Source organism: Malania oleifera, chromosome 6 (assembly GCF_029873635.1).
Source record: "Malania oleifera isolate guangnan ecotype guangnan chromosome 6, ASM2987363v1, whole genome shotgun sequence".
NCBI lineage: Eukaryota > Viridiplantae > Streptophyta > Magnoliopsida > Santalales > Ximeniaceae > Malania > Malania oleifera.
Window position 1 is genome coordinate 108180360 of NC_080422.1, and position 25325 is coordinate 108205684.

The 25325-nt window shown below is 35.3% G+C and overlaps 1 protein-coding gene across 1 annotated transcript; it reads right to left on the reverse strand.

Annotated features, from left to right (window-relative positions):
• Positions 1-7392: 7392 nt before the first annotated feature.
• Positions 7393-9801, reverse strand: LOC131157899 (probable E3 ubiquitin-protein ligase RHY1A). Its single transcript, XM_058112354.1, has 4 exons — positions 9528-9801; positions 9006-9264; positions 8745-8869; positions 7393-7881 (listed from the first exon to the last, which is right to left on the reverse strand). Exons 2-4 carry the CDS (start codon positions 9162-9164, stop codon positions 7545-7547), a joined length of 621 nt encoding a protein of 206 aa, XP_057968337.1. The 5' UTR covers positions 9165-9264; positions 9528-9801; the 3' UTR covers positions 7393-7544.
• Between the last annotated feature and the right edge of the window lie 15524 nt (positions 9802-25325).

Below are 25325 nucleotides of genomic sequence, written 5' to 3' on the forward strand. Positions count from 1 at the left end.
TGTTTTATATGTTAGTATTTATGTTTTTAAAGGTTAAGTTTATCATGTTAATACAGTTTAATTTTTCTTGTAGTTTATTTGCGTTATTTAAATTCGTTCACGGTTTTGGTTACGATTGTTTATTACTTAAATCATTTCATATTTTATGTGTAGGTTTGTTTAGGATTTTGGTAGTTTTCACGTTTTTAGAAGGTTGATAATTTTAGGTTTAAGTATTGCTTTAGGGTTTGAGTTACTTGCTTGTTATTATTAGTCTTATTATTGCACATTAATTTTCGTCCACATCATTGCATATCAATTTCTAGTATTTTCATATTATTGAACACTCCTTCATAAAAATTAAATTTATTTCCATATTTATTTCTAGGGTTCCACTCTTGTGGCTTATTGATTTCTCTAGAGTTTGTATATATTTCCTATTAGATTCATAGCTTGAATTGTTTCTATAATTAATTTCTTTCCCTTACATGTTTATAAAAGTACATAATTTCTAGGATTTAATTTGTTTCCACATTGTCATTGTATATTAATGGTAAGACTTCGATTGTTTCCATAACTATTATAGTATACATCCTATATTTATTCTAGGGATTAATTGTCTCCATAATGACTATTGTATATACCGTTATTTATCTTAGGAATTAATTGTTTCCCTATGTGCATATATTGAGGTTTTGAGTACTTATAAGTGAGTATCATTATATTTATAGAATGTTGATATCTTACTATATGCTTGTGTATTATTATTATTATTATTATTATTACGTGTAGTATGTCATTATTAGTATTACTGTTATTAGTATTATTATTATTGTTATTATTGTTATCGTTATTGTTATAAGTTTAGTATTATATTATCATTCCTATTTTTGTGTGTATATCACTACTATCTATTAGGTGGGTTTATTATTAGGATATGCCATTAGGTATTATAGCAATTTATTATTATATCCCTATTATTATCACACATATTAGGGTAATTTAATTTCTTAGGTTATTATCTTATTAATATATATTAAAACCTCCCACACTAGTATTTTCCTATAAAAATTTTATATATATAATTTCAAAATGTTGGGAGTGTATTTTCTTAATTTTATCCCTATGATTTAATTGCAAGGGGTATTAGCCTTTGGGCATCACGTACCCTAAGCTCTGAGGGAATATATGTATATATTTATTTATTTTCCTATGTATTTATAAATTCATAAAAAGGAGTAATGTAAAGATTTATTAGATTAACTTAGGGATAATTTTAAATTAATTAGGTGCCGTTCCTAAGAACGGGCACGTAGGGGGTGCTCGTACCTTCCCCTCACGTAACCGAACTCCCGACCCCAACTCTGGTAATGTAGACCGATTCTACCCCTAACGGGGTAGTGATCATGTGTTCTAACCGCACTAAAGGTTAGTGGCGACTCCTACACCATATTTTTCCTGAAAATATTAAAATGATTTTAATTTCACCGCCCGGGGCACACACGCTCCCGGGACGTCACGACATACATTTTTACAGATCCTTCGAGTAACCGGAACTAGCGTTGGTGTAGGGAGCGTAGTGGTCGGTGTACTGCGTATAGCGCTTAGGTAAGTGTTAGGATTGTATTTGTGGTGGGTTGCCATTTTGAGATGTATTTGGGCACCAGTTTGTACGTTTTTGATAGAGCCATGTTTTGCTCTTGTATAGACTCTAATATGGTACTGCATATGTGTATATAGATGACATTTTTCCGTTGCGTATATGTTTGTGACTGGATGTGTTTAGGGTGGCTGGGAACCCCTCAGTGTCGGAGCCTCATCCATTGTACTGTATCTTTGGATGTTTGATCGGATATAGGGACATGTTAGATTACATTTTCACCCTTGGGTCCCATTTCGGGGTTCGGGGCGTGACACCTATAGCTTGAATAAGTTGAAAAGCTTAAAACTTAAGGTTTAAGATGAAAACTTGCAAAACAAATTTGGTTAGAGAGTGCTTTGATAACAAACTTTTGATACTGTTGGAATTGGTGTATTCCCAAGAGGGGGGTGAATTGAAATTTTAAAACTTCTTCCTAAGTTAAATAAGATATTAGTAATACACAACCTAGGGTCTTTTTAAGCATATACTAATTGCGCAAATAAGAATAATATATGAAAATTAAATCATGCGCAACATTCACAATATATCAAATATAACATACATGTGAAAGAATATAAAGTGCTAGAAATTAAAAGTAGACACACGATATGTTATTGGGGTTCAGCCAATACTGCCTACGTCCCCGCCTCAACTCGCAAGTCCAAGGATTACCACTATTGCTCACTTAATGGGTGGAGCAGCACCGTTTACAACACCTTACCAGAATGATGCATCTAACTTTCCTAATCAGGTAAAAGCCAATTAGAAATTATTCATAGGGCTAGTCTCCCTCTTCCAACCATACGTCGGGAATACAACAGATAATCAAATATTATGTACAAATACAGTGTTTCTAATACAAGTAGATGATGTACAACAATTAAAGCACAATAAATACACTCACATATTATAAGGATTTATGCTCAAGTAAGATTGGTCAAACAATGTATTGACTCACAATAATATGTGCATCTATATGTATATGTGTGAGTAAGTGAGATCTTTGAATCAGAATGGTATGATCACAATATGAATATTCAAAGATACTCTACAACCCTAAACAAATATCTCAATAAGATTTTTCAAATATTAAGCACAATAGATATTAGGGTTTTTGGCTTAAAAAATGTTTTCGCAAAAAACAAGCAAGTGAGCCTTTGAATCTTGCAATGGATGTGCAAGATTCACAAGCTAAAAATATATTTCTCCACCAAAAATATTTTCCAAAGATAATGTGGGAGAAACTTGAATAATACTCTCAAAATAGGATGTGAAGAATAGATGCGATGTGAGAGTAAATAAATTTTTGATTTGTAAAGCAAGTGCCCAAGATAAATAAAACATTCTCTTTGAGAAATGATTTTCAAAGCAATGACAAAGAGAGGATAAAAAATTAAGCTTGGAAGATGAAAATAAGATTTAAAAATTTAAGAGATTTTTCTGACTAATCATCTCCTAATTATGCATAATGAGGGGGTATATATAGAGTTGGGTTGAAATCTAACCGTTAGGGACCTATTAGATATTTTGAAATTATTAAATTAAAGTTTAACCTAAAATAACCTTAATTAACCATGGTAAAAATAAGGCAACCCGAGAGTTTTAGTCGCCCGGACCTTAGGGTCAGTCGCCTAAACACTCACAACTAGAAAACTTGAATTTTCAACTTCGGGTGCCCGATGACAGGTTCGAGTAGCTAAACCAAGGTGGTTTTCCAAACGCTTGAGGTTCGGTCGCCCGGTGGTCAGTTCGGTCTGCCAAACTTCACACTTTAGTCCCCTGGGGCTATTTTAAACTTAGAGTTCGGGCGTCTAGGGAAGGTAAAAAGTGACCATTCTTATATTCGGTCGATCGTAGTTCAAATTAGGTTCGGTTGCCCGAGCCATGATCAATTGTTGACCCTTTGCCCATTCGGTCGCTCGAACCATTTTTAACTCTCTGGATTCGGTCACCTGAAATCCTATTTTTCTCCGTGAACTTATTCAACCATGTGTGAATAAGTTATAGCATTTTGTGCAAAGGTGTTAGGGTCCTAGTGGGCAGTCTATGGTCTTTTCAGAGTTAACCCTAAAAATCCGACTTCAATCTACTGAACCCTAAGGTCAATCTATGGTCTTAAGCAAAAACCTATCATGCATGAGAGACAGTTATTACAGACTACAATATTACAGACCAAATAATGAAACAAAATGCATTATACAAAATAAACAATAAGTCTTCTTTTTCTTTGCTCTTCTGAAACTTCATAAAATATGCTAAGAATATGTGCGCTTTATGTCCTTTCTAACTTCCATTTCCTTGTCTTATGTGTGTGTTTGAATTAAAGACCCGTTCAAGTATTGAGTGCACACATAAGTAACTTGCAGTTTATCATTATCAAAATCAAGGATCGGACTCAAAAGGTCAACAAATACTTAAGTCTACTAAAGAATAGCGGTGTAAGTATGAGTATGATTGACTCTTTCGTGTGTAGTACTTGAGATTTGGATTTGCATAATCTTATTTAAACTTGTAATGGTATGGTCTATTTTAAGTTATAGGCATTGATATGTGCTCTAGGGTCAATGCAATTTATTTGTATTTATATTTTCTAGTAATGAAGTTTGTATTACGTACACTTATATTTGCTATAATAGTTATGAAGGTATGCAACTAGAATTTCTATGTAGAGATTGAAAATGTGAACGTGGCTAAGATACTTATTGTGCTGGATTACAATGAATAAGAAGGACATATAACGGGATAGGCCCAAGAATAAAAGAAAAAGTCCTAATAAGTCATTATGACTCTGCATTGCTAAATATGGACAGGAACATTCACAAAGATATGATACAAAAATTCAAATAATACACAAAACCACAACAACAAACCTCCAACACAAGATGGCGATGATGATGTCAACCTGAGTTTGCATACTAGATCATATCACAGTAAACACTTGGAAGATGAAATTAATTTTGTTGGTGTCAACATGTTGGTCATTTGAAGCCAAGTGATGTAGTTGTAAATCTATAACCAACTAGCATGTCTATGTAAGGATTGAAACTACGAATGTGGCTAAGATACTTATTGTGATGGATTGCAATGAACATAAAGGGCATATAGTGGAAGAGGCAAGGGAAAAAAAAAATCCTAGCAAATCATTGTGATTGTATATGCTAAATATAGATAAATGCATTCAAAAATGGCAACCCTCAAACTTAAGATGGTAATGATGATGTCAACTTGAGTTTGCAGACCATGATAAAGACTCTTGGAAGATGAAACTAATTTTGTTGAACGTGTCAGCATGTGATATAGTTGGAGTACTCCTTGATGAATATGAAGTCAAATAAAATGACGTTCAATCTCTAGATGCTTTGTATGCTTATGAAAGACATCATTTGAGCAATTTGGATGTCACTTACATTGTCAAAATAAATAGTAGAGGAATCAGGGAAAGGTACCCCCATATCCCTGTAATAATCATCATAGCCAAATAAGCTCAAAGTGGTAGTGTTAATCTGGAGAAGCATTTTAGTCTTATCTCTGAAAGGTATTACACTCTTTGCGGACCAGATGACATCAACCTCAAAGAAGCTAGCCAAAGGAGTTAGTGCAATTGATTTGTATTTGTATTTTCTAGTTGTGAGGTTTGTATTAAACTTTTATTTACTATGTTTGTTATGAAGACATACATATATAACCAACTAAAATTTCTATGTATTAATTGAAAAATATGAACATGGCTAAAATATTTACTAGGATGGATTACAATGAACAAGAAGAGCATCTAGCAGAAAAAGAAAAGTCCTAATAAGTCATCTGTTTGTCCATAGCTAAATATGGCCGAACAAGAGCATTCACGAAGATATTATATAAAAATACAAAAAATACACAAAACCTCAACAACGACCCTCAATCTCAAGATGATAATAATATCAACTTAGAGTTTGCATACTAAATCATGATAAAGACTTGGAAGATGAAATTAAATTTGTTGAAGGTGCCAACATATTGGTCATGTGAGGCTATGTGATGTTGTTGGAATATATCTACAACCAACTAGCATTTCTATTTAGGGGTTGAAAATATGAACGTGGCTAAGATACTTATTGTGATGGATTACAATGAACACGAAGGGCATTAGTGGAAGAGGCCTATGAAAAAAAAGAAAAAAGAAAAAGAAAAGTCCTAGTAAGTAATTGTAACTATGTATGCTAAATATAGGCAAGTGCATTCACAAAGATACAATTCAAAATTTCGAATGATACACAATATCAATAACGACCCTCAAACTCAATATGGTAATAATGATGTCAACTTGAGTTTGCAGATTGGATCATGATAAAGCTAGACTCAGAAAATGAAATTAATTTTGTTGAAGGTGTCGGCATGTTGGTCATGTGAAGCCATGGGTGTGATGTACGTAGTTGGAGTATGCCTTGATGAATATGATGTCGAATAAAATGACATCAATCTCTAGATATTTCATACGCTTATGAAAGACATCATTTGAGCAATTTGGTTGGCACTTATATTGTCAAAATAAATGGTAGAAGAGCCAAGGAAAGGGATCCTCACACCCTTGTAATAACCATCATAGCTAAATGGACTCAATGGTAGTGTTAGCCAAAACTCTATAATTTTCCTTTGGGTTGGAGCAAGAAATAATTGTGTTCCTCTTACTTCACCAAAAGATGAGGGAGTAGCCAAAACATATTTAAAAAGCAATAGTCAGTGATGTAACGACAATCTATAGGCTCACCAACCTAGATTGTAAATCCAATCTAACTAGAGATTGAGATTGCAAAAAATGTTAGGATATTGTTTTTATCTTCAAATAGATAAACTCCCAACCAATTTATAAAGAATGGTATTTGTTAGAAGGTCATCCTATGTCGAAAGAAGCTTAACATTGGTCTCCAAAAGTAGGTCAACCATCTCACCATTAGTCAAACTAGCACAAAAAGAAGTTTGGAAGCATGCGTAGATTGTGAAAAATAGTATCCATTTGAATGAGAGGTGACCTTGAAACCAAAAATGAATGAAGTGCCTCCAAGTCTCCCATCTCAAATTTTTGGATAAGAAAAGCCTTTAAAAACAATTAGCTAGTTTTCCATGCATAGTTGAATACTTATATGCATCATCATATTATTTAGGCATGTGATCAGGGTTATAAGTCTATAATAGGAAATTAGTAGATAGCAAAGCATGTTTCCTGTCTTGCTTTGACAAATAGGAGCATGACTTATTCGTATTTTATATGTTGCCAATTATGTCCTTAATGTCATATTGATTAGATTTAATGTGTCTATTACTAATTAGGAGTACCATTTAGGCATAATTATTGACATTTTCATGCAAGAGTAATCAAATAAAAATAAGATAAATTAACTGACTAATCAATCTAACTTTGTCAATCTTAACTGTAATCGCTTACTTATATTATGTACGTAAAACTTTTAACATGCGTGCATATTCCAAACTTTAAATTTCCAATTATCCTAAATCACATATCTAACTTTATGTCATATCATGTCATATCTACTAATTTTTCCATTTTGAGTATAAAAATGAAGATGACTTCTTGCATTTGAGCATCCCAAGATTCCACAAACTTCTTTCCCATATTCCTTCATATTTCTTCCTAACCACTATATATGGAGGAGCACTTGCTGCTGTCTCTCTTCATCACCCCCACATGCATGGGAACTCCTTTACTCTTGCCAACTCCCAAATCACTCGCACAACACAAACCTTCACCAAATCTGACAACAATAAAAAACCCATGCACACAAATTAACTACTACCTCTTATTAAAACAACCAAGCGGCTGGTATCCATGCTCGTACACAGAAATCATGTAAAACACAAAAAACAAAAACACGAAAGAAGAAGAAATTTAATTAAGCAGGCAGTGGGGGGGGGAGAGAGTGGGTTCTCATTTGATGGTCTGCAGGAGAATCTCCATTCTGCAACAAGGGCAGTGGGAGTTGGTCTCCAGCCATGGCGCCAGACACTTGCAGTGGAAGCGGTGGGCGCAGGGCGGGTGCACCAGGGTGTCGCCTGGCCTGAACCTTTCTAGGCAGACGGCGCACTCCTCCTGCTCCGCCGCCTTCCACCCCAGCTTTGCCCAGCTGAACCTCTTCGATCCTCCACTGCCACCTCCACTCTTCTTCTGCCCGTAAACCCCCGTCTGCAACTGCTGCAGCTCACCCATTACCCTTCCGCTGCCGTCCCCGCCCGCTTCCCTCGACTTCTCCGGTCTGCAAATTTGCCTGAAAGACAGCAACAGGGCGTTGGTTTAAAACGAGGGCTACTATTTTCACATTCTACAAAAATGGGCGACCCAGCGCATTTTAGCATGGGCCGTGGTTGTTTGCTAACGTGCGCCATAGTGACCCCAACTGAGCTAATCAGTTTAGCAGGAATTGGGTACTTAAAAATGAGGGCTCTTAATTCCACAATGTGCAATATGACGGTAAAATTTCATATTGCACAATATTTTATTGGACAAGAAATTTTTAGATATATTGATTGTGCACAATGATTTAATATGATATCGCTAAACTTGAAAGAGTGAGCAGAACATACTTCAATAGAGCTGGTTTTAATTATATACTTGATAAAAAGGGTGGGTGGTGGGGGTGTGGAATAAGTATGGGCAGTGGAGGTGCATTTTAGGAGGGGGTAATTGTGGATTTGCTAAATTGCACCAAAGGGAAACCATATGAGACATGAACTCATTAATTTTTCTGATGGATCTAGTACAAGGAATTGGGTACTAAAGTTGAGAGCCATTACTTCCACTTTTCACAAAAAGAGCATCAAGGCGCATTTTACCACACTGATTTTGCTGTCATGCGCAGGATTGAAACCATGCACATATGATTTCACTAGTTTTTTTTCTCTTCTGATGGATCATGTACTAGCAACTGGGTATTGAAAACAGAAAAAAGGTGGGGGCCATTAATTCCACATTTCACAAAATGGGCATTGGGGCGCATTTTAGCAATAGACGTTGTGCTTTGCTAACGTGCGCCAAAATGAAACTATATTATTTTTTATTTTTTATTTATTTTTTAACCTGACAGATCATGTAAAATTCATTAGCTGTTGGTTAAGTAAGAAGTAGGTTTACCTTCTGCTACTGCTGCTGGTTTCTGATTTCCTCCCTGTCCTCAGCCTCTCATCTAATCTCTCCTTGGCCTCCCTAGCCACTCCTCCTAGCTTCTCGTCCTGGTATGCCTGGTACAATGCACTCCTCTGTTTTTTTTTGTTAGAAAAAAAAAAAAAAGAATTCAGTATTAATGGTTTAAAAAGAAGGAAGAATATCAGGATATTCACCCAAAAAATGAAAAATAAGGAAAAAAACATTGAGGTATGGGCGTTTATCCAATACCGGAGAAGAGGTAGATGAGGAAGTGAGGTGGCTGGTTTCATGTTTGCTTGCATAGAGACAAAAGGAAGACCGCCGTGTCGCCACCGCCGCCGGAGAATCCGACCACCCCCCGCTCCGCCTCCTCCGAGCACACTCCACCCCGGGCAGATTCCCAGCCATTATTCACAAAAACCCACAAAGAAAATGCTATAACATACAAATTAAGTATATATACTTGCTAACTGCTACCAGCCCATCTTGTCTCTGTTCTTCCAGCTGCCTGAAGCAAGGAAATAAGAAGAAGACCATTTTATACACGAAAGAATTAAGAATCAGTCCCGTTGAAAGCTGATTCAACCCATGAAATTAAATAAAGAAAAAAAAAAACAGAGGACTGGGGCACCCTCTATTATAATCACGATTGAACAGCAAAAGGGGTATCGTTATTCGGCTTTAATTTTTTTTTTCTGGGGTTGGGTTGATTAATTAAGGAAGAAAATAGGGGATGAGGAAGGGGTGGAGAAGGTTCGTGGGGTACCAGACCTAAAACAGAGCAGCGCAGGGCACCCAAGTTGGTCGCAAGCTAAGGCCACGTGACCAACCTAAGAGCTGAAGAGAAGGACACTTGGATCTGCGACGAAGTGATGATGTTCATCTTGTGGAAGATGGAAGAGGCTCTGCAGCTATGCAGGGTATCCCCTGGCTTATATGGGATCTGAACTACAGAGTTACTGACTCTGCTTTTGTGCTTTTTGACTGGTTGTAATTTCTTCACACTCTGCCTTGTCCTTCTGGAGAAATTTCTGCCATCTCAGATACCATGAAGAGGATCTACCATCCACTCTATACAAATTTTCCTTTTCCCAAAATTTTAAATTTTAGGCACTTCAAAAAATTATCCTTACTTTTACTTTTTATTTTTAAAAAATTTAAAATAAGCATATTATTTGTGAGACTAGGAATGATTATCACTTAGTTTTTAAAATTTATTTATTTAAATTCAAATTTAATTTTATTAATATCCTATTTTATTTCGTAAACCGAATATAATTATGTTAGTATTTATAGTAAAAGCGCAAGAGCGGAAAAAAATATTGTACACGGAAAGGTTAAGTGAGAATTTGGTAGTCTTTTAGATTTGTCGTAGTTAGAAAAAGATTCATTAGCCGACTTTACTTAATGAGAATTTAAGGTTGCTATCATTATTTTAGTTTTATTCATATTATTTTTTAGTATTTACATAAGATTACAGAAAGTAGTTTTATTTTTTTTCTTACTTATGGTGTTATTTATTTTACAAAATTTTAAATTTTAATAAAAATTTTGAAAAATAGGTAAAGATATTTCTTAACTTGTATGTTATAAATGTTGGAAAACTAAAAAAATAATATGATATTTGTATTTTGTTTAAAATATAATTAAAAAATATAATTACCTTATACAACTAAGCTGCTGAGAATTTCAGTTGTAAGTTTGCCTCACATTGAAAAAATTAAGTGGATGATGGGTGCTTATATATATGGTTGGGCTCAAGACCAATAATCTTAAGCTTTTGGGTTAAGTTGGTACTCACCTATGTGTATCAAACTCACTATGGACTCTTCCAGTGCTAACAGTAAGCATGTTTTTTTTAAAAAAATAAATATATTTTTTCATTTTTTATGCAAAATCTAAAAATAAGGCAATATTTTTTTATTTTAAAAAAATTGAGTAGTTTGAAATGAAAACTAAAAATTGTTTTTTACAGCTAAAAATACCCTTAAATTTTATAAAATTTGAATCCAAAGGCAGAAACAATATATAAATATCATCATATAATTCATGAGAAAATATCGTACACCATTGAGTTGAGTACCATGTCATCATCCCTATTGGTACTTTTCAATTAATAGCTACCATTGTTGCATGTAGAAATGTAAACGAGTTGAGCCGAACTTTGCCTCATTCAAGCTTGTTTATTAAATTTTTAATCAAACTCAAACTCAAACTCGAGCTCGAGCCGAGTTCAGACCTAGCTTTAATATACTAGCCTAGGCTTACTTATTATGTAAATGAATGAACTCATAAACTCTATCGAACTTACTTTAATGTACTAACTTAGGTTTATTAATTATGTGAATGAATAAACTCATAAACTCTATCGAATTGAACCACCAAGATTCTCACTAATAATTTGATTCTTTTGGAATATCTCATTTTGAGAGATAAGAAGTTTTGTTAAATAAAAATAAAAATAAAAGGAACTCTTACCAATATTATTTTAAAGTTTTTTTTGTCTCACCAAACTAGCCTATTGGCCTTAAATATTATCTTTATCATTAAATTAAGATTATAAAGTTTGAACTATGAAAATTGTTGTGTGTAATAACCAGCTGATTGCTAATTCAATTTTCAGATTTTAATCTAAGCATCAACTACAATCACACTTAAACTTAAACCTATTTATTTTGACGCGAGTGTGTGCTAAGTATGATCAAGAAAAATATATGTTCACCAAATAATATTTAGCAAAGCATAAACATGTCACAAGCAGAATCCACAAGAACACATTTACGTAGTTCGGCCCAAAAATTGGCCTACATCCACGGCAGAAACTCACCTCCACAGACACTATATTAAATTGGCGGAACTAAACACAAGTACACACAGATTTACCCTTGTTTCTTGTCTTACCGATCTCCTTTGGAAATCAGCCCAAGAACAACCCAAGAAACCCCCTCTTCGCACCTGCTAAAAACCCTAGGTTTATTCCTATTGTTCTCCCTTATTTTCCTACAAGAAATCCTCCCCAAGAAACCAAATCTGAGCTTACCTTGTCTTACCCTTGCGCGTGCCTCCGCTGGAGGTTGGAGATCCCCCCAATGCCGAACGCCCTCCTGCCGTCTCCTTCTCTCGCGCGACCCTTGCTCTCCCGCACAGCTGAAGAAACCCTCGGCTGCAGGTGCTCTCTCTCGGCTATGGAAGGCTCTTGCTCTCGGCAGGAGTCTCTGGCGGCTAGGAAAAAAAATCCTTCTGCGCTGCTGCAAAAACTGAAGTCCAGAATCTCAACCCCCGCCCCCTACTGCTCTGTTTTGTATTTACAAGTAATTGACGGGTAAAATTACAGCTATGCCCCCCATAACAAATAAAAACAAAACTAGCCGCTGGATCTCTGCTTGACATGAACGGCCTGGATTCGTTTTCTTAGCTTGACACTCCAACAATTCTCCACCTTAGCAAGCTTGTGATCCTTGCACCTCCTTAGCATCTCCTATGGCGGTTCCTGCAAAACAGACATTAGAAACTTCCAAGGTTAACCAAGTTCGAACAATGTTCAAACTTGGATTTAGGTACTGCTTTAGTCATCATATTCGAAGGATTATCCTCCGTTGGAATTTTTCTTACTTCTATTTCTCCACTAGAAATAATATCTCTCACAAAATGCAACATAACATGTATATGTTTAGACCTATCATGATATACAAGATTCCTAACCAAATGAATAGTGCTTTGATTGTCACAATAAATTGTAACGGCTCCACTATACATTCCTAACTCTAGACATAGTCCTTTTATCCATATAGCCTCCTTAAAAGCTTCAGTCATGGCAATATATTCAGCCTTCGTGGTAGACAAGGCTACCACTAACTGCATGTGAGATTTCCAATTAATAGCACTACCTAAAAAACAAAAGACCATACCAGACAAAGATTCCTAGTATTTAGATTTCCAACATAGTCAGAATCTACATATCTTTTTAACCCTATTTCACAATGCATATCCTTTTAACCAAATATTAATCCTTGTTGTTTTGTTCCAGACAAGTATTGAAAAATTTGTTTCAAAACATGCCAATGTGGTTTTCCAATTTTGCTCATAAATCTACTCACTTGACTTACAACATAAGATAGATCAGGTCTAGAACATACCATAACATACATTACACTACCAACCATACTAGCATAAGGTATTCTATTCATAAACAGTGACTCATCTTTAATTTCAAGACAATGTTTGCTAGACAACTTAACATGCTGTGCAACAGGAATAGAAGTAGATTTAACATGACTCATTCCAAATCTTTTCAACACCTTTGAAATATAAGACTTTTGGGACAAGTAGAGAAGCTTTTTATTCCTTTCTCTAGTTATTTCCATACCAAGTATCCTTTTAATAGGTCTTAAGTCTTTCATTTCAAATTCAGATTTAAGTATACTCTTAACTTGATTTAACATATCCATGTCTTGACAAGCAACCAACATGTCATCAACATATAATAGCAAATATATATGACATTTATCACATGATTTAAAATAAACACAACCATCATAATTGCTTCTACAGAAATTATTTTGAATCATGTAAGAATCAAATTGTTTATACCATTGTCTAGGTGATTGTTTCAACCCATATAAAGATTTCTTTAATAAATATACATGATTTTTATTCATTTCCGTATCAAAGCCCTCGGGAGGTTGCATATAAATTGTTTCTTCTAAAGTACCATGCAAGAAAGTAGTTTTAACATCAAGTTGTTCCAAATGCAAGTCATGTACAGCAACAAAAGATAATAGAATTCTAATAGAACTATGTCTCACAACAGGGGAAAATATTTCATTATAGTCTACCCCTTCCCTTTGTGTAAATCCCTTAGCCACTAACCTAGCTTTATACCTAGGTGGTTCAACTCTAGGGATTCCCTCTTTCCTATTAAAGATCCACTTGGATCCTATGAGTTTTTGTTTTTCCGGTCTAGGTACCATCACCCATGTCTCATTCTTGTTAAGAGACTCCATTTCTTTTTGCATTACAAGAATCCATTTTTCAGCCTCTTTACTATCCATGGCCTCTCTAAAAGTCCTAGGCTCCATCTCAATTTCTATTTTAGCAACAGAAAGAGCAAAAGTTGTCATATCAGCTTCCTTATACATTTGAGGAGATCTTATGACCCTCCTTTCCCTATCCCGTGTTCGAAGGTAAGTTTTACTTAATTCAGAGGTTTCCGTTTCTGAGTTTTGCTCCTCAAAAACTGTAGCATCTGTTTCTAAATGGCTATGAGAAGTGGAGGGTTGCTCCACCTCAAGCTGCGGGTCACTGGTATCGAAGTGCCTAACACTTTCATTTGAATTTTTTGGTTTTCCCCCCATTATAGTTTCATTAAAAACTACATCCCTACTAATAATACATTTTTGTTTTCCAGGTTCTACTACCCATAGCTTATAGCCTTTAACCCCCTCTAGGTATCCCACAAAAATACATTTAATAGCCCTAGACTCTGATTTATCAGTTCTAATGTGGGCATATGTTACGCACCTAAAAACTTTTAAACCTTGATAATCAGCAGGCTTACCTGACCAAATTTCTTGAGGGGTTTTATAATGTAAAGCTGTGGAAGGACACCTATTAATAAGGTATATAGTAGTGGTCACCGCCTCTACCTAAAAGGTCTTGGACAGACCTAAAGTGGCTAACATGCATCTTATCCTTTCCAAAATAGTCCTATTCATCCTTTCAGCTAATCCATTCTATTGGGGAGTATCCCTAACAGTCCTATGTCTAGCTATGCCCTCAGCTTTACAAAATTCAGAAAATTCATTTGACAAGTACTCTAATCCATTGTCTGTTCTCAGTGTTTTAACTTTTTTGCCAACTTGATTTTCAATTAAGGTTTTCCATTTTTAAAATTTTTCAAAAGTATCACTTTTATGTTTTAGAATATAAACCCATACTTTCCTAGAAAAGTCATCTATAATTGACAGAAAATACCTAGAACCACCATGAGAACTAACCGTAGTAGGCCCCCACAAGTCTGAATGTATATAATCAAGAGTCTGTTTAGTGGTGTGAGTGGACTTCTTAAAACTAACCCTAGTAGACTTACCCAAGACACACTCCTCACAGAATGACAATTCCTCAAGTTTCCTATCTCCAAGGAGCCCCTGTTTCTCCAGCCCCTTTAGGCCCAGTTGGCTAACATGCCTTAGCCTCCTATACCACAAGGAAACCTGATTTTCTACCCTATGATTAATAGGTGAAGTTTCACCAATCACTGTCTTTCCTACCAAGGTGTACAGCCCATTCTTGAGCACCCCTTTCATCACTACCAGTGAACCTCTACAAACTCTTAGGCTACCTCCTTCAGACTTAAACGTGTAGTATCTAAGCTACCAAGAGAAATCAAGTTTCTCTTCAGCTCAGGTATGTACCTCACATCTCTTAACACTTTTTCCATCCCATCATGCATTAGAAGTCTCACAGTTCCAATACCTTGTATTTTACATGACTTATTGTTTCCTAGGATAACATGACCTCCTTCTAAGCATGTAAAGGACTCAAACCAGTTTTTCAATGGACACATGTGGAAGGAACATCCTGAATCTAGTATCCATTCTTTTCCCGAATCTCTATCCAAGACATTCAATACTTCCGCACTATCATACCCATCTAAAACTACAGCTGCCTTACCCTTTGATTCAGAGGTGGTGACATTTGCACCATTTTTCCTCTCAGGGCAGTCCCTCCTAAAATGTCCTTCCTTGTGACATGCAAATCATTTTAGTGCCTTGCTCTTAGACTTTGATCTAGACCTCTTGTCTTTTCCTTTCTTGCTCCTCTTTTCAGACCTACCTCTCACATTTAACCCTTCCCCTAACCCTAATTTAGATTCAAACTTAGTGTGCAATTCCCTAGAGTGCAAAACGGCTTGCACATCTTCTAAAGTCAGCCTCTCTCCCATACATCATAGTTTCTTTAATATGGTCATATGTGGAATCAAGAGAACTCAATAAAAGAATTGCCTCATCTTCTTCATCTATACTAATATCAATATTAGCAAAATCCAAAAGAATTTTATTAAATTCATCTAAATGTTCATCAATCGATGTTCTAGGGGTCATTCTAAAGGTGTAGAGTCTAGTCTTCTTATAGAGTCTATTTGCTAGGGATTTTGTCATGTACAAACTTTCTAGTTTTAACCACTCTCCAGCTGCTGTATCCTCATTGGCAACTTCCCTAAGCACTTTGTCTCCTAAGGACAAGATAATGGCACTATGTGCCTTTTGAAGGATTTTGGGTTTGACTTTGTCGGCGGAGGGAAAATCTTGTTTCCCTTCTTGTGAAGTGGATGCTCCCTTCTTTTCTCCAAGAAGAGCCTCCTCAAGCCCCTGCTGTACCAAGATGGCACGCATCTTAATCCTCCACAAACCAAAGTCATTTTTTCCGCTGAATTTTTCTATTTCAATCCTAGCAGTCCCCATCACATAGCCAGACTCTGATACCACTTGTTGTGTGTAATAACCAGCTGATTGCTAATTCAATTTTTAGATTTTAATTTAAGCATCAACTACAATCACACCTAAACTTAAACCTATTTATTTTGATGCGAGTGTGTGCTAATTCTGACCAAGAAAAATATATGTTCACCAAATAATATTCAGCAAAACATAAACATGTCACAAGTAGAATTCACAAGAACACATTTACGTGGTTAGGCCCAAAAATTGGCCTACATCCATGGCAGAAACTCACCTCCACAGACACTATACTAAATTGGCGGAAATAAACACAAGTACACACATATTTACCCGTGTTTCTTGTCTTACCGATCTCCTCTGTAAATCAGCCCAAGAACAACCCAAGAAACCCCCTCTTCGCACCTGCGAATAACCCTAGGTTTCTTCCTATTGTTCTCCCTTGTTTCCCTACAAGAAATCCTCCCCAAGATACCAAATCTGAGCTTACCTTGCCTTACCCTTGCGCGGGCCTCCGCTAGAGGTTGGAGATCCCCTCAATGCTGAACGCCTTCCTGCCGTCTCCTTCTCTCGCGCGACCCTCGCTCTCCTGCGTGGCTAAAGAAACCCTTGGCTGCAGGTGCTCTCTCTCGGCTATGGAAGGCTCTCGCTCTCTATAGGAGTCTCTCGTGGCTAGGAAAAAAAACCCTTCTGTGCTGCTGCAAAAACTGAAGTCCAGAATCTCAACCCCTGCCCCCTGCTGTTCTGTTTTGTATTTACAAGTAATTAACAGGTAAAATTACAGCTATGCCCCCAATAACAAATAAAAACAAAACTAGCCGCTGGATCTTTGCTTGATATGGACGGCCTGGATTCGTTTTCTTAGCTTGACACTCCAACAAAAAAACTAAGGTATAGTCCCAAGAGGGGAGGTGAATTGGGTTTATAAAATTTTTCTTTTAATTCTTTTTTATAAATTCCCAACTTATTTTATATTTAGCAATCACTCAAGAATAATTTAATATTCAATGGTTGTATAGGCCAATCACAAATCACACTTAATTAATGAATTAATTTAATATCAATGCAAAGTAATAATTCTTTAATGAAAATCAACCAATTTATTTACCAAACACAAGTTAATGTATAAACTGCTGTACTATCAAGATTTGGTGATTAAATAGCAAAATTTTGAATATGAATGCTTGCAGAAAATAAGTCATGTATTAATGAAATTGGTCTTTCAAGATGATAAGTAATATAACATCCAACACTTTTTCCAAAATTTAGATTTCAAATAAACTTTCAGTTAATAGGTTTGGGTGTTAACCAATCAACGTACTCCCTTATGGTTTTTGCAATTTATATTGATCAACCAACAAACTTTCTTTCGATTTCTGCAAGTCCCAAAAATAAATTTATTTTATTTTATTTAAAGTCCAATCAATGTAGTATTTATGATCAAGAAATTTAAATCAACCACGCAATTAATAAGTATGCTAGAAATTAAGGAGTTAGGGAAAGAGAGTGAGACCGAGTTTTTTATGAGGTTTGGCTTATACCTAGCCTACGTCCTCGCCTTAGGCAACAACGTAAGATTCGACTAACACGTTCCTTTACGGGTGGAACTGACCGTTACAATCCCTCGTTCAATAGGGTGGAGCTCCCTCTCCAAGCGATACCCCATGCTCGATTATAACGATCCAATAGCCCTGAATCGTCAAGAAATAAGAAACAAGAAGAAAAGATTTGTGTACAAGAATCACTCTCAGATAGAGTAAGTTAGTACAAGTTTAAGCACAAAATATACTTCAACATAAATCTCAATATAATGAAATTGAAGCTCAATGTAAATCTATCACTGGCATAATCTTCCTATGATTGAAAGATTCAGACTTGATGCTCAATTTCGGTGTGAGAAGTTTAGCAAAAATTCAGTTGAAAGATCATCAAGATGTGAGCAAGATAGCCTTTGAGAATTGAGAACACTTGAGAGTATGTTGATTGCTAAAAATATTTTCTTGTTATAAAAATCTTTGCCTTGGGGGATATATATAGATTTAAAAAAGTGAATTCCTAGTTCCCCAAGTTTACTTGGAGTGTTTCTGTAGTAACCCGGATAATTATAGAAATTAAATAATAAAAGGAATGAGGAAAAGGGAATTTCAAAGGGGGGACTCAGCAGGGTCTCGTCGATGAGCGCAGAGCATTCGTCAATGAGCAGTCTTCTTTAGCACGTCGATGGGAACATGTGTCTCGTTGACGAGAACTTACCGAGGGGGCTGATTTTAGGGCTTGAGATTCGTCGACGAGGGTTATGTGTTCATCGATGAACCTCCTTCTTGGTCTCGTCAACGAGGTTACATGACTCGTCGACGAGGCCATATGGCCAACCATCTATATATAGCCGAAAATTCATTTTTCAGTGAAAAAATTTGTCCCATTTCACTCACTCTCTCTCTCTCTAGAAAATGATCCCTCCACCTTCTCTCTAGATTTTCAGCTCCGATTTTCCCCTGTTCAACGATCAGAAGCTACCACAATGATCATGGGGAGATTCTCTACAACCTAACCGGAGCAAAATGTTGATTTGAGAAGTTTGGGGACCGTCCCAAAATCAAGGTAAGTAGACTATATTTGGTTTGTAGGTTTTTTGAACCCAAATTTAGTAGTAGATGTTGTCATACTGGTGTTTGGGATAATTTATGTGTGTATTATGAATTCAAGGTGTTGGGGCTTTTACTGCAAGCAGGTTAGGGAACCTAGAGGGTGCTCCCAAAAAACCAGGTAAGATAATGAATGGTTTATAATTCAGAAGATATGAGTATGAAAATTATTCTAGGTATTCAGTTATTTGACAGGAATATGTGTGTGTGTGTATGTGTGTGTGTGTGTAATTTCAGGAATATGGAATTATGAACGCCGTAGAACCAATAGACGAGTTTAGTTAGCCAAGGTAAGAGAAATATGCTATGCTAGTAAATTCAAGAAATTTTATCAGAAAAGTATAGTATTTGTTTATTAAGATACAGGGTATAAACAATACAATTTTATAGATTTCAGATTATGAGTTTTATTATTTGTGTGGCATGAGTAGGTATTTTGTCACGCCCTGAACCCGAAAATGGGATTCAGGGGTGAATATGTAATCTAACCTATCCCTGTATCAAACAAATATAATAAAAATAATGGACAATGGATGAGGGTCCGACCCCGTGGGGTTCTCAGGCACCCTATACACATCCATACACAACAGAATACACGCAGCGTAAAAATGTCATTCTATACATATATGGTACCATATCAGAGTCTATACAATAGGAGTCCGAGTTCCATAACACAAAATACAACCCGATTATCAACCTTACTCCAAAACAACAACCCGAGCACAAAAGTCCTAGAACTTACCCAAGCACTATCCACGGTACACCGACCACTACGCTCCTACACCAAGAAGCTAGCTCCGGTTACCCGAAGGATCTAAAAATATGTACGTACAGCAGGGGTGAGACACCTCTCAGTAAGGAAGAATACAAGTTATGTCGGTGTGTCGCATTCGAGTGTTATCATGATACACAACACACACAATTAAATGCAGTTCTAGTACTAGTTTCAACACAGTGCATACGAGCACACGCACATGATCAAATCCGGCGTTGTCACACCCCTTGGCCTGAAGCCGGCCTGCGATACCCGACATCCAGCCCGGTACATGGCAAGTCCCAGACTCCCATGGCATCATATCGGTACAAACTTGTGGATCCACACCCTTCGGTGATCAGCTGGTAAGGCTCACGCCCTTGGATATAGATTCGGACACTCTGCCAACCTATGGCTAGCGATTTCATATGCTCTTGGATATAGAGCCGAACACTCTCAGTACCTGGAACAACTAAAAACTCAGTTCCGATTGCATTTCGCACAAAAACACAACCATGCATGCTTATATAACAAAACATACCACATCCATTTGGTAATCTAAAATCATGGTTTTCCAAACATATACAGTTTAAATAAAGTCAAAGCATGACCATCCCTATTACATGCCAACAAAACCATGGATGCAACCCAATACCCCATTTTTTCCAAAATTGTAATTGTCGCGACGTCCTAAGAGCGCGTGTGCCCCGGGCGGCAAAATTAAAATTATTTTTAATATTCAAGGGAAAATATTGGAATGTCGGAGTCGCCACTAACCTTTAGTGCGGTTAGAACACATGATTACTACCCCGTTAGGGGTAGAATCGGTCTACATTACCAGAGTTGGGCTCGGGAGTTCGGTTACGCGAGGGGAAGGTACAAGCACCCCCTACGCGCCCGTTCTTACGAACGGTACCTAATTAATTTGAAATTATCTCTAAGTTAATCTAATAAGTCTTTAAATTGCCCCTTTTTATGAATTTATAATTACACATGAAAAATAAATAAATAAATATAATATAATATAATATAATATATACATATATATTCCCTCAGAGCTTAGGGGTACATGAAACTCGAAGGCTAATACCCTAGCATTAAAATCATATGGATAATAAAAATCAATAAAATATCTAAGAAAATACGCTCCCAAATTTTGAAATTGTATATAAAATTTTTATAGGAAAATACTAGTATGGGAGGTTTTACTATATATTAATAAGATAATAAGTTAAAATATTAAATTATCACAATGCATATAAAAATAGTAATGATAATAAGCATATCTATTAAAATATTACAACTTTCAAAACAGGCAATAAAATACCATATGTATATATATATATATTAAAACACTCAAGATACTATACAAGGTAATACCATCTATATAAAAAAAAAAAAAATACCTTAATAAGTGAAGTTAAATAATAATTATATCATAAGATTATATACAATATCATACTAAGCAAAATATATACCAAAACACTAAACTTACCATAATGATTGATACCTTTATATGTAAACATGATAAAATATTAGAATACGAATACTAAATATCAGAAAATGTTAATATGAGTATAGATAACACATAAAGAAAACCCTAAGTAATTGAAATTGAACATGCATCAACCATGAAAACCCTAAATAGCCCTAAACATATGGATTAAGTAACTAATTACAATAACTATTCTAACTACGTATTAAACATGCAACAATAATATTAACAATCCAACGAATAAAATGAAGTTAAACTTTAAATATCTAGACAAATTCCAACTATAAAAATTTCGCACTCAAGAAAATTAACTTATATGAATAATACAATCAAAACTTACCCTGCGTATCAAAAATTAAAATGATTATAAAAATTATAAAAACCTATGTACCTGCATACGCAAAGAAAAAAAAAACAAAAATCAAGACATTAGATATTAGGACAAACCAAAACTAGCAAAAATAATAATAATAATAATAATAATAATAATAATAATAATAATATTAACTAAATACTACCATAAATATTATATCAACATACACACATACATAGCTTAGATATAAACATTAACTAAATATTACAGCAAATAATGTATTAATATACATATATACACATAGCCTATATGCAAATATTTAACTAAAAGCTACAACAAGTATTATATTAATATACACACACAAAATACCACAATAGATATTATTTTAATACATACCCACATGCAAATAAGAGAAAAGAGAAAAAATAAATAAAAATAAAAACTTGAGCTTTAAGACTTAAAATAAAACCAATATACGTATATATATAAACCTAATTAAATGTATATAAAAAAAATTAAGCTTTACATGTATTTGTATATATATATAGACATGTATATGTGCCTGCAAAAGTAAGCAACAATGTTAGTGTCTCAAATATTCCAAAACAAATAAAGATGTAAAATAAATAAATAAACAAGTAAATAAAAATAAAACAAAATTCATGTGTGTGACAGTGTGTGTGCTGTGTGTGTGTGCAATGTGCGTTTCTGTGTGTGCTGTGTGTGTGTGCTGTGTGTGTGCTGCGTGTGTGTGCAGTATGCGTGTGCTGTGTGTGTGTGTGCGTTTCTGTGTGTGTGTGTGTGTGGCTTGCGTGCTGTGTGTGTGTGTGTGTGCAGTGAAGAGGGACAGCAATGGGTACTTACAGAGGGGGGGCCAGAGATGGGAGTCGTGGCTGGAGGGGGCTAGGTTTGCCTGTGAGATGGCCGGATATAGCCGCGGCTGGGACTGGTGCTGGAATGGTCACCGGAGAGAGTTGCAGAGGCTGCAGGGTGGTCTGTGGTGTGGACGAGTGACAGCCGGAGTTGGAAGGAGTTGCCGCTGCTGCTGTGTAGTTCTCGGATGGTTGCAGCGACAGCAGTTGCAGACATGGCGACAGTGATGGGGCTGTGAGTGGCCGGAGGGAAGCTGGCCTGGGCTGTTGTGGTTTTGGCCGTGAGGTAGCCTCTTGGCTGTATTTTCGGGACGTGAGGGTGAGTTGCGAAGAGGATGGATGGCCGGGGGTTGGGTGTGTGTGTGAGAGAGAGAGAGAGAGAGAGAGAGAAGAAAGGTTAGGTTTTTTTTGTTTTTGTTTTGGTTCCTGCTGCGTGCTGTGCGCAGCCTCCGTGTCCTCCCCCCTTAGCTGTCTTGGCCTCCCCTCTTATAAAATTTTTTTTGAAAACACTAAAAACATTTCCTTTTTGGATTTTATTTTTCTTTTTCTCCTTTTTTTTTTTATTCTTATGGTAATAATGAAAATGGAAATAATAATAATAATAATAATCATAATAATATAAATATCAATAAGGTAATAATAATAGTAATACTACTAAATAGTAAATAGTAATAAATAATTATAGTAAAAATAAAAATAATAAAGATAAAATAATTATAATGATAATAATAAATAAATAATAGTGGTAATAATAAATTACTTATAATAATGTAGGAAAATAAATAATAATAATAATACTAATAAATAATAAACAAATAACAGTAATAATAATAATAATAATAATAATAATAATAATAATAATAATATATCACAAACAATAAAATAAATAAAATAATAATAATAATTATAGTAAAGTAAAAAGAAAATAAAGATAGTAAAAGTACTAGTAATAATAATAAAAATGAAAAATAATAATAATAATGATAATAAAAATACAAGCAAAATAATAGTAAAGTACTAATAATATAGGAAAATAATAATAATAATAATAATAATAAAAATAATAAGAGGGGACCCCTTGTTCTATTTGGCTAGGGCAAAAATAGGGTGTCTATAGTAATCATAAAAAAACCCATAGTTTTACCCATTAGATCGCCCTAAATGAGTAATCAAAACGTACACAAGACCGCAAAGCACAGTTCTACTAAGTCCAATTTGAAAAATAACCGATATAAACACAATTCCCCTTACCTTTCCCCAAACGGTAAATCCCAAACTCCAAGGCCCCTAAACAGTGAACTGAGTTCCAAAATCGACAACGTATAGTACAAAATATACTCACAACTCCATTCGCTACAAAACTACTGGAATAGAAATGAAAACTGAGCCTTACCTCGATTTTACGCCAAAACCCAAAAATAGCCGAATCGAAAATCCAATCTGCATAACTTGTAGAGAATCCTTTCATGATCCTCGTGGTAACTTTGGATTAACGTTTCTCGTGATGGACGACGAAGAAATCTAAAGAGATGGAGAGTAGGAAGAGTTTCTAGAGAGAGAAAATGAGATTTCTTAACTGACAAGTAATGAAAATATCTATTTATAGTACCCTTGACTCAGCCGTTCTCGTCAACAAATTGCGTCCTCGTCTACGAGGCCTTATAGTTTTATCATCGATGAAACCATGACCTCGTCAATGAGCCTGAGATTTCTGGATTTCCGAGACCCCTCGGCTTCTCCTCGTCGACGAGCCTCTAAACTTCGTCGACGAGAAATGTAAGGCCTTTGTCGACGAACTCTGGCTTCGTCAACGAAGCCTATTTAATTACCATCTCGCCCCTCTCTTACTTAATTAAACCCATCTATCACGGTTCGGGTTCTTACATATTTGCTCAATACAGTGTTTATGTAGTTTTCAAAATATCATGATTTAAAGTATTTTTGCACAGAAATATGCTTTATCAGATATTATACAGACAAATATATATATATATTTTATATATAGATACTATACAAATAGATATATTCTACAGACAGATATTTTACAGACAGATAATTTACAATATTTACAAAACTTCATGATTTTCCAAAACAATAACACTCAAATATTACAAATTATTCAGTTAGATATTACAGTTATTCACGTCAGATATTACAGTATTTCATATCAGATTTATAGTGTTATGGTTATTTTGGAATCATGATGAAATAGTAAGATAATTATATATATATATATATATATATATTAGTATTATACAATAGAAGGTCCTTGATGAATAATTTTAGTCAAATTAATTATTTCAGACAGATTCAGTCAGTAGAGCATGGTACCATTGCTATTTCAAATCAGAGTGCAACCACATATCTCAAATAGTGTGTGAATTCCGTCTACCGTGCCTATGAAGGGATTGTAGTCTCCCTAGGTTGTTGGGTTAAGGAGGTCGGTTTGACGAGGTAGATACCAATACTATGCCTTTGGAGGGATTGCAGTAAAGGTCAGACTGAGGATTGGTAGAGTATTCAGGTGACTTATCCTGGTAGGCCAATCAGAGTTAAGTCCAGCATACGGGTTGTACAACCCTGTCATGAGAGGTTAAATCATGATATATAGATTTCTAAGAATATTTCTCAGCTATTTATGTATATACAAATTTATAGAATAACAACAGATATATATATATATATATATATATAAAATATTCCTAGCAGTATGAATAAATAGAAAACTCAGATAACACAGTTGTATTTTAAGCCATATAGGTGTGAGTTACACAGTATTTACATGATATCTCAGTTCAGTTATTTATCAGTAAATTATTTATGTAAACTCAGTTGTCACATACTAGTAATAACATATTTCTTCTTACTGAGCATTGTCTCATCCCATTAAATTAACATTTTTCAGGTGATCTAACTAGACGAGTAGATTAGGCTCGCAGGTCGTCCACACTACCTTGTCTGTAGGATAAGTGTTATCAAGGAATTGTATTTTTGAGTAGTATTCAAGAGTGTTTGGGTAGAAGATGCTGGGAT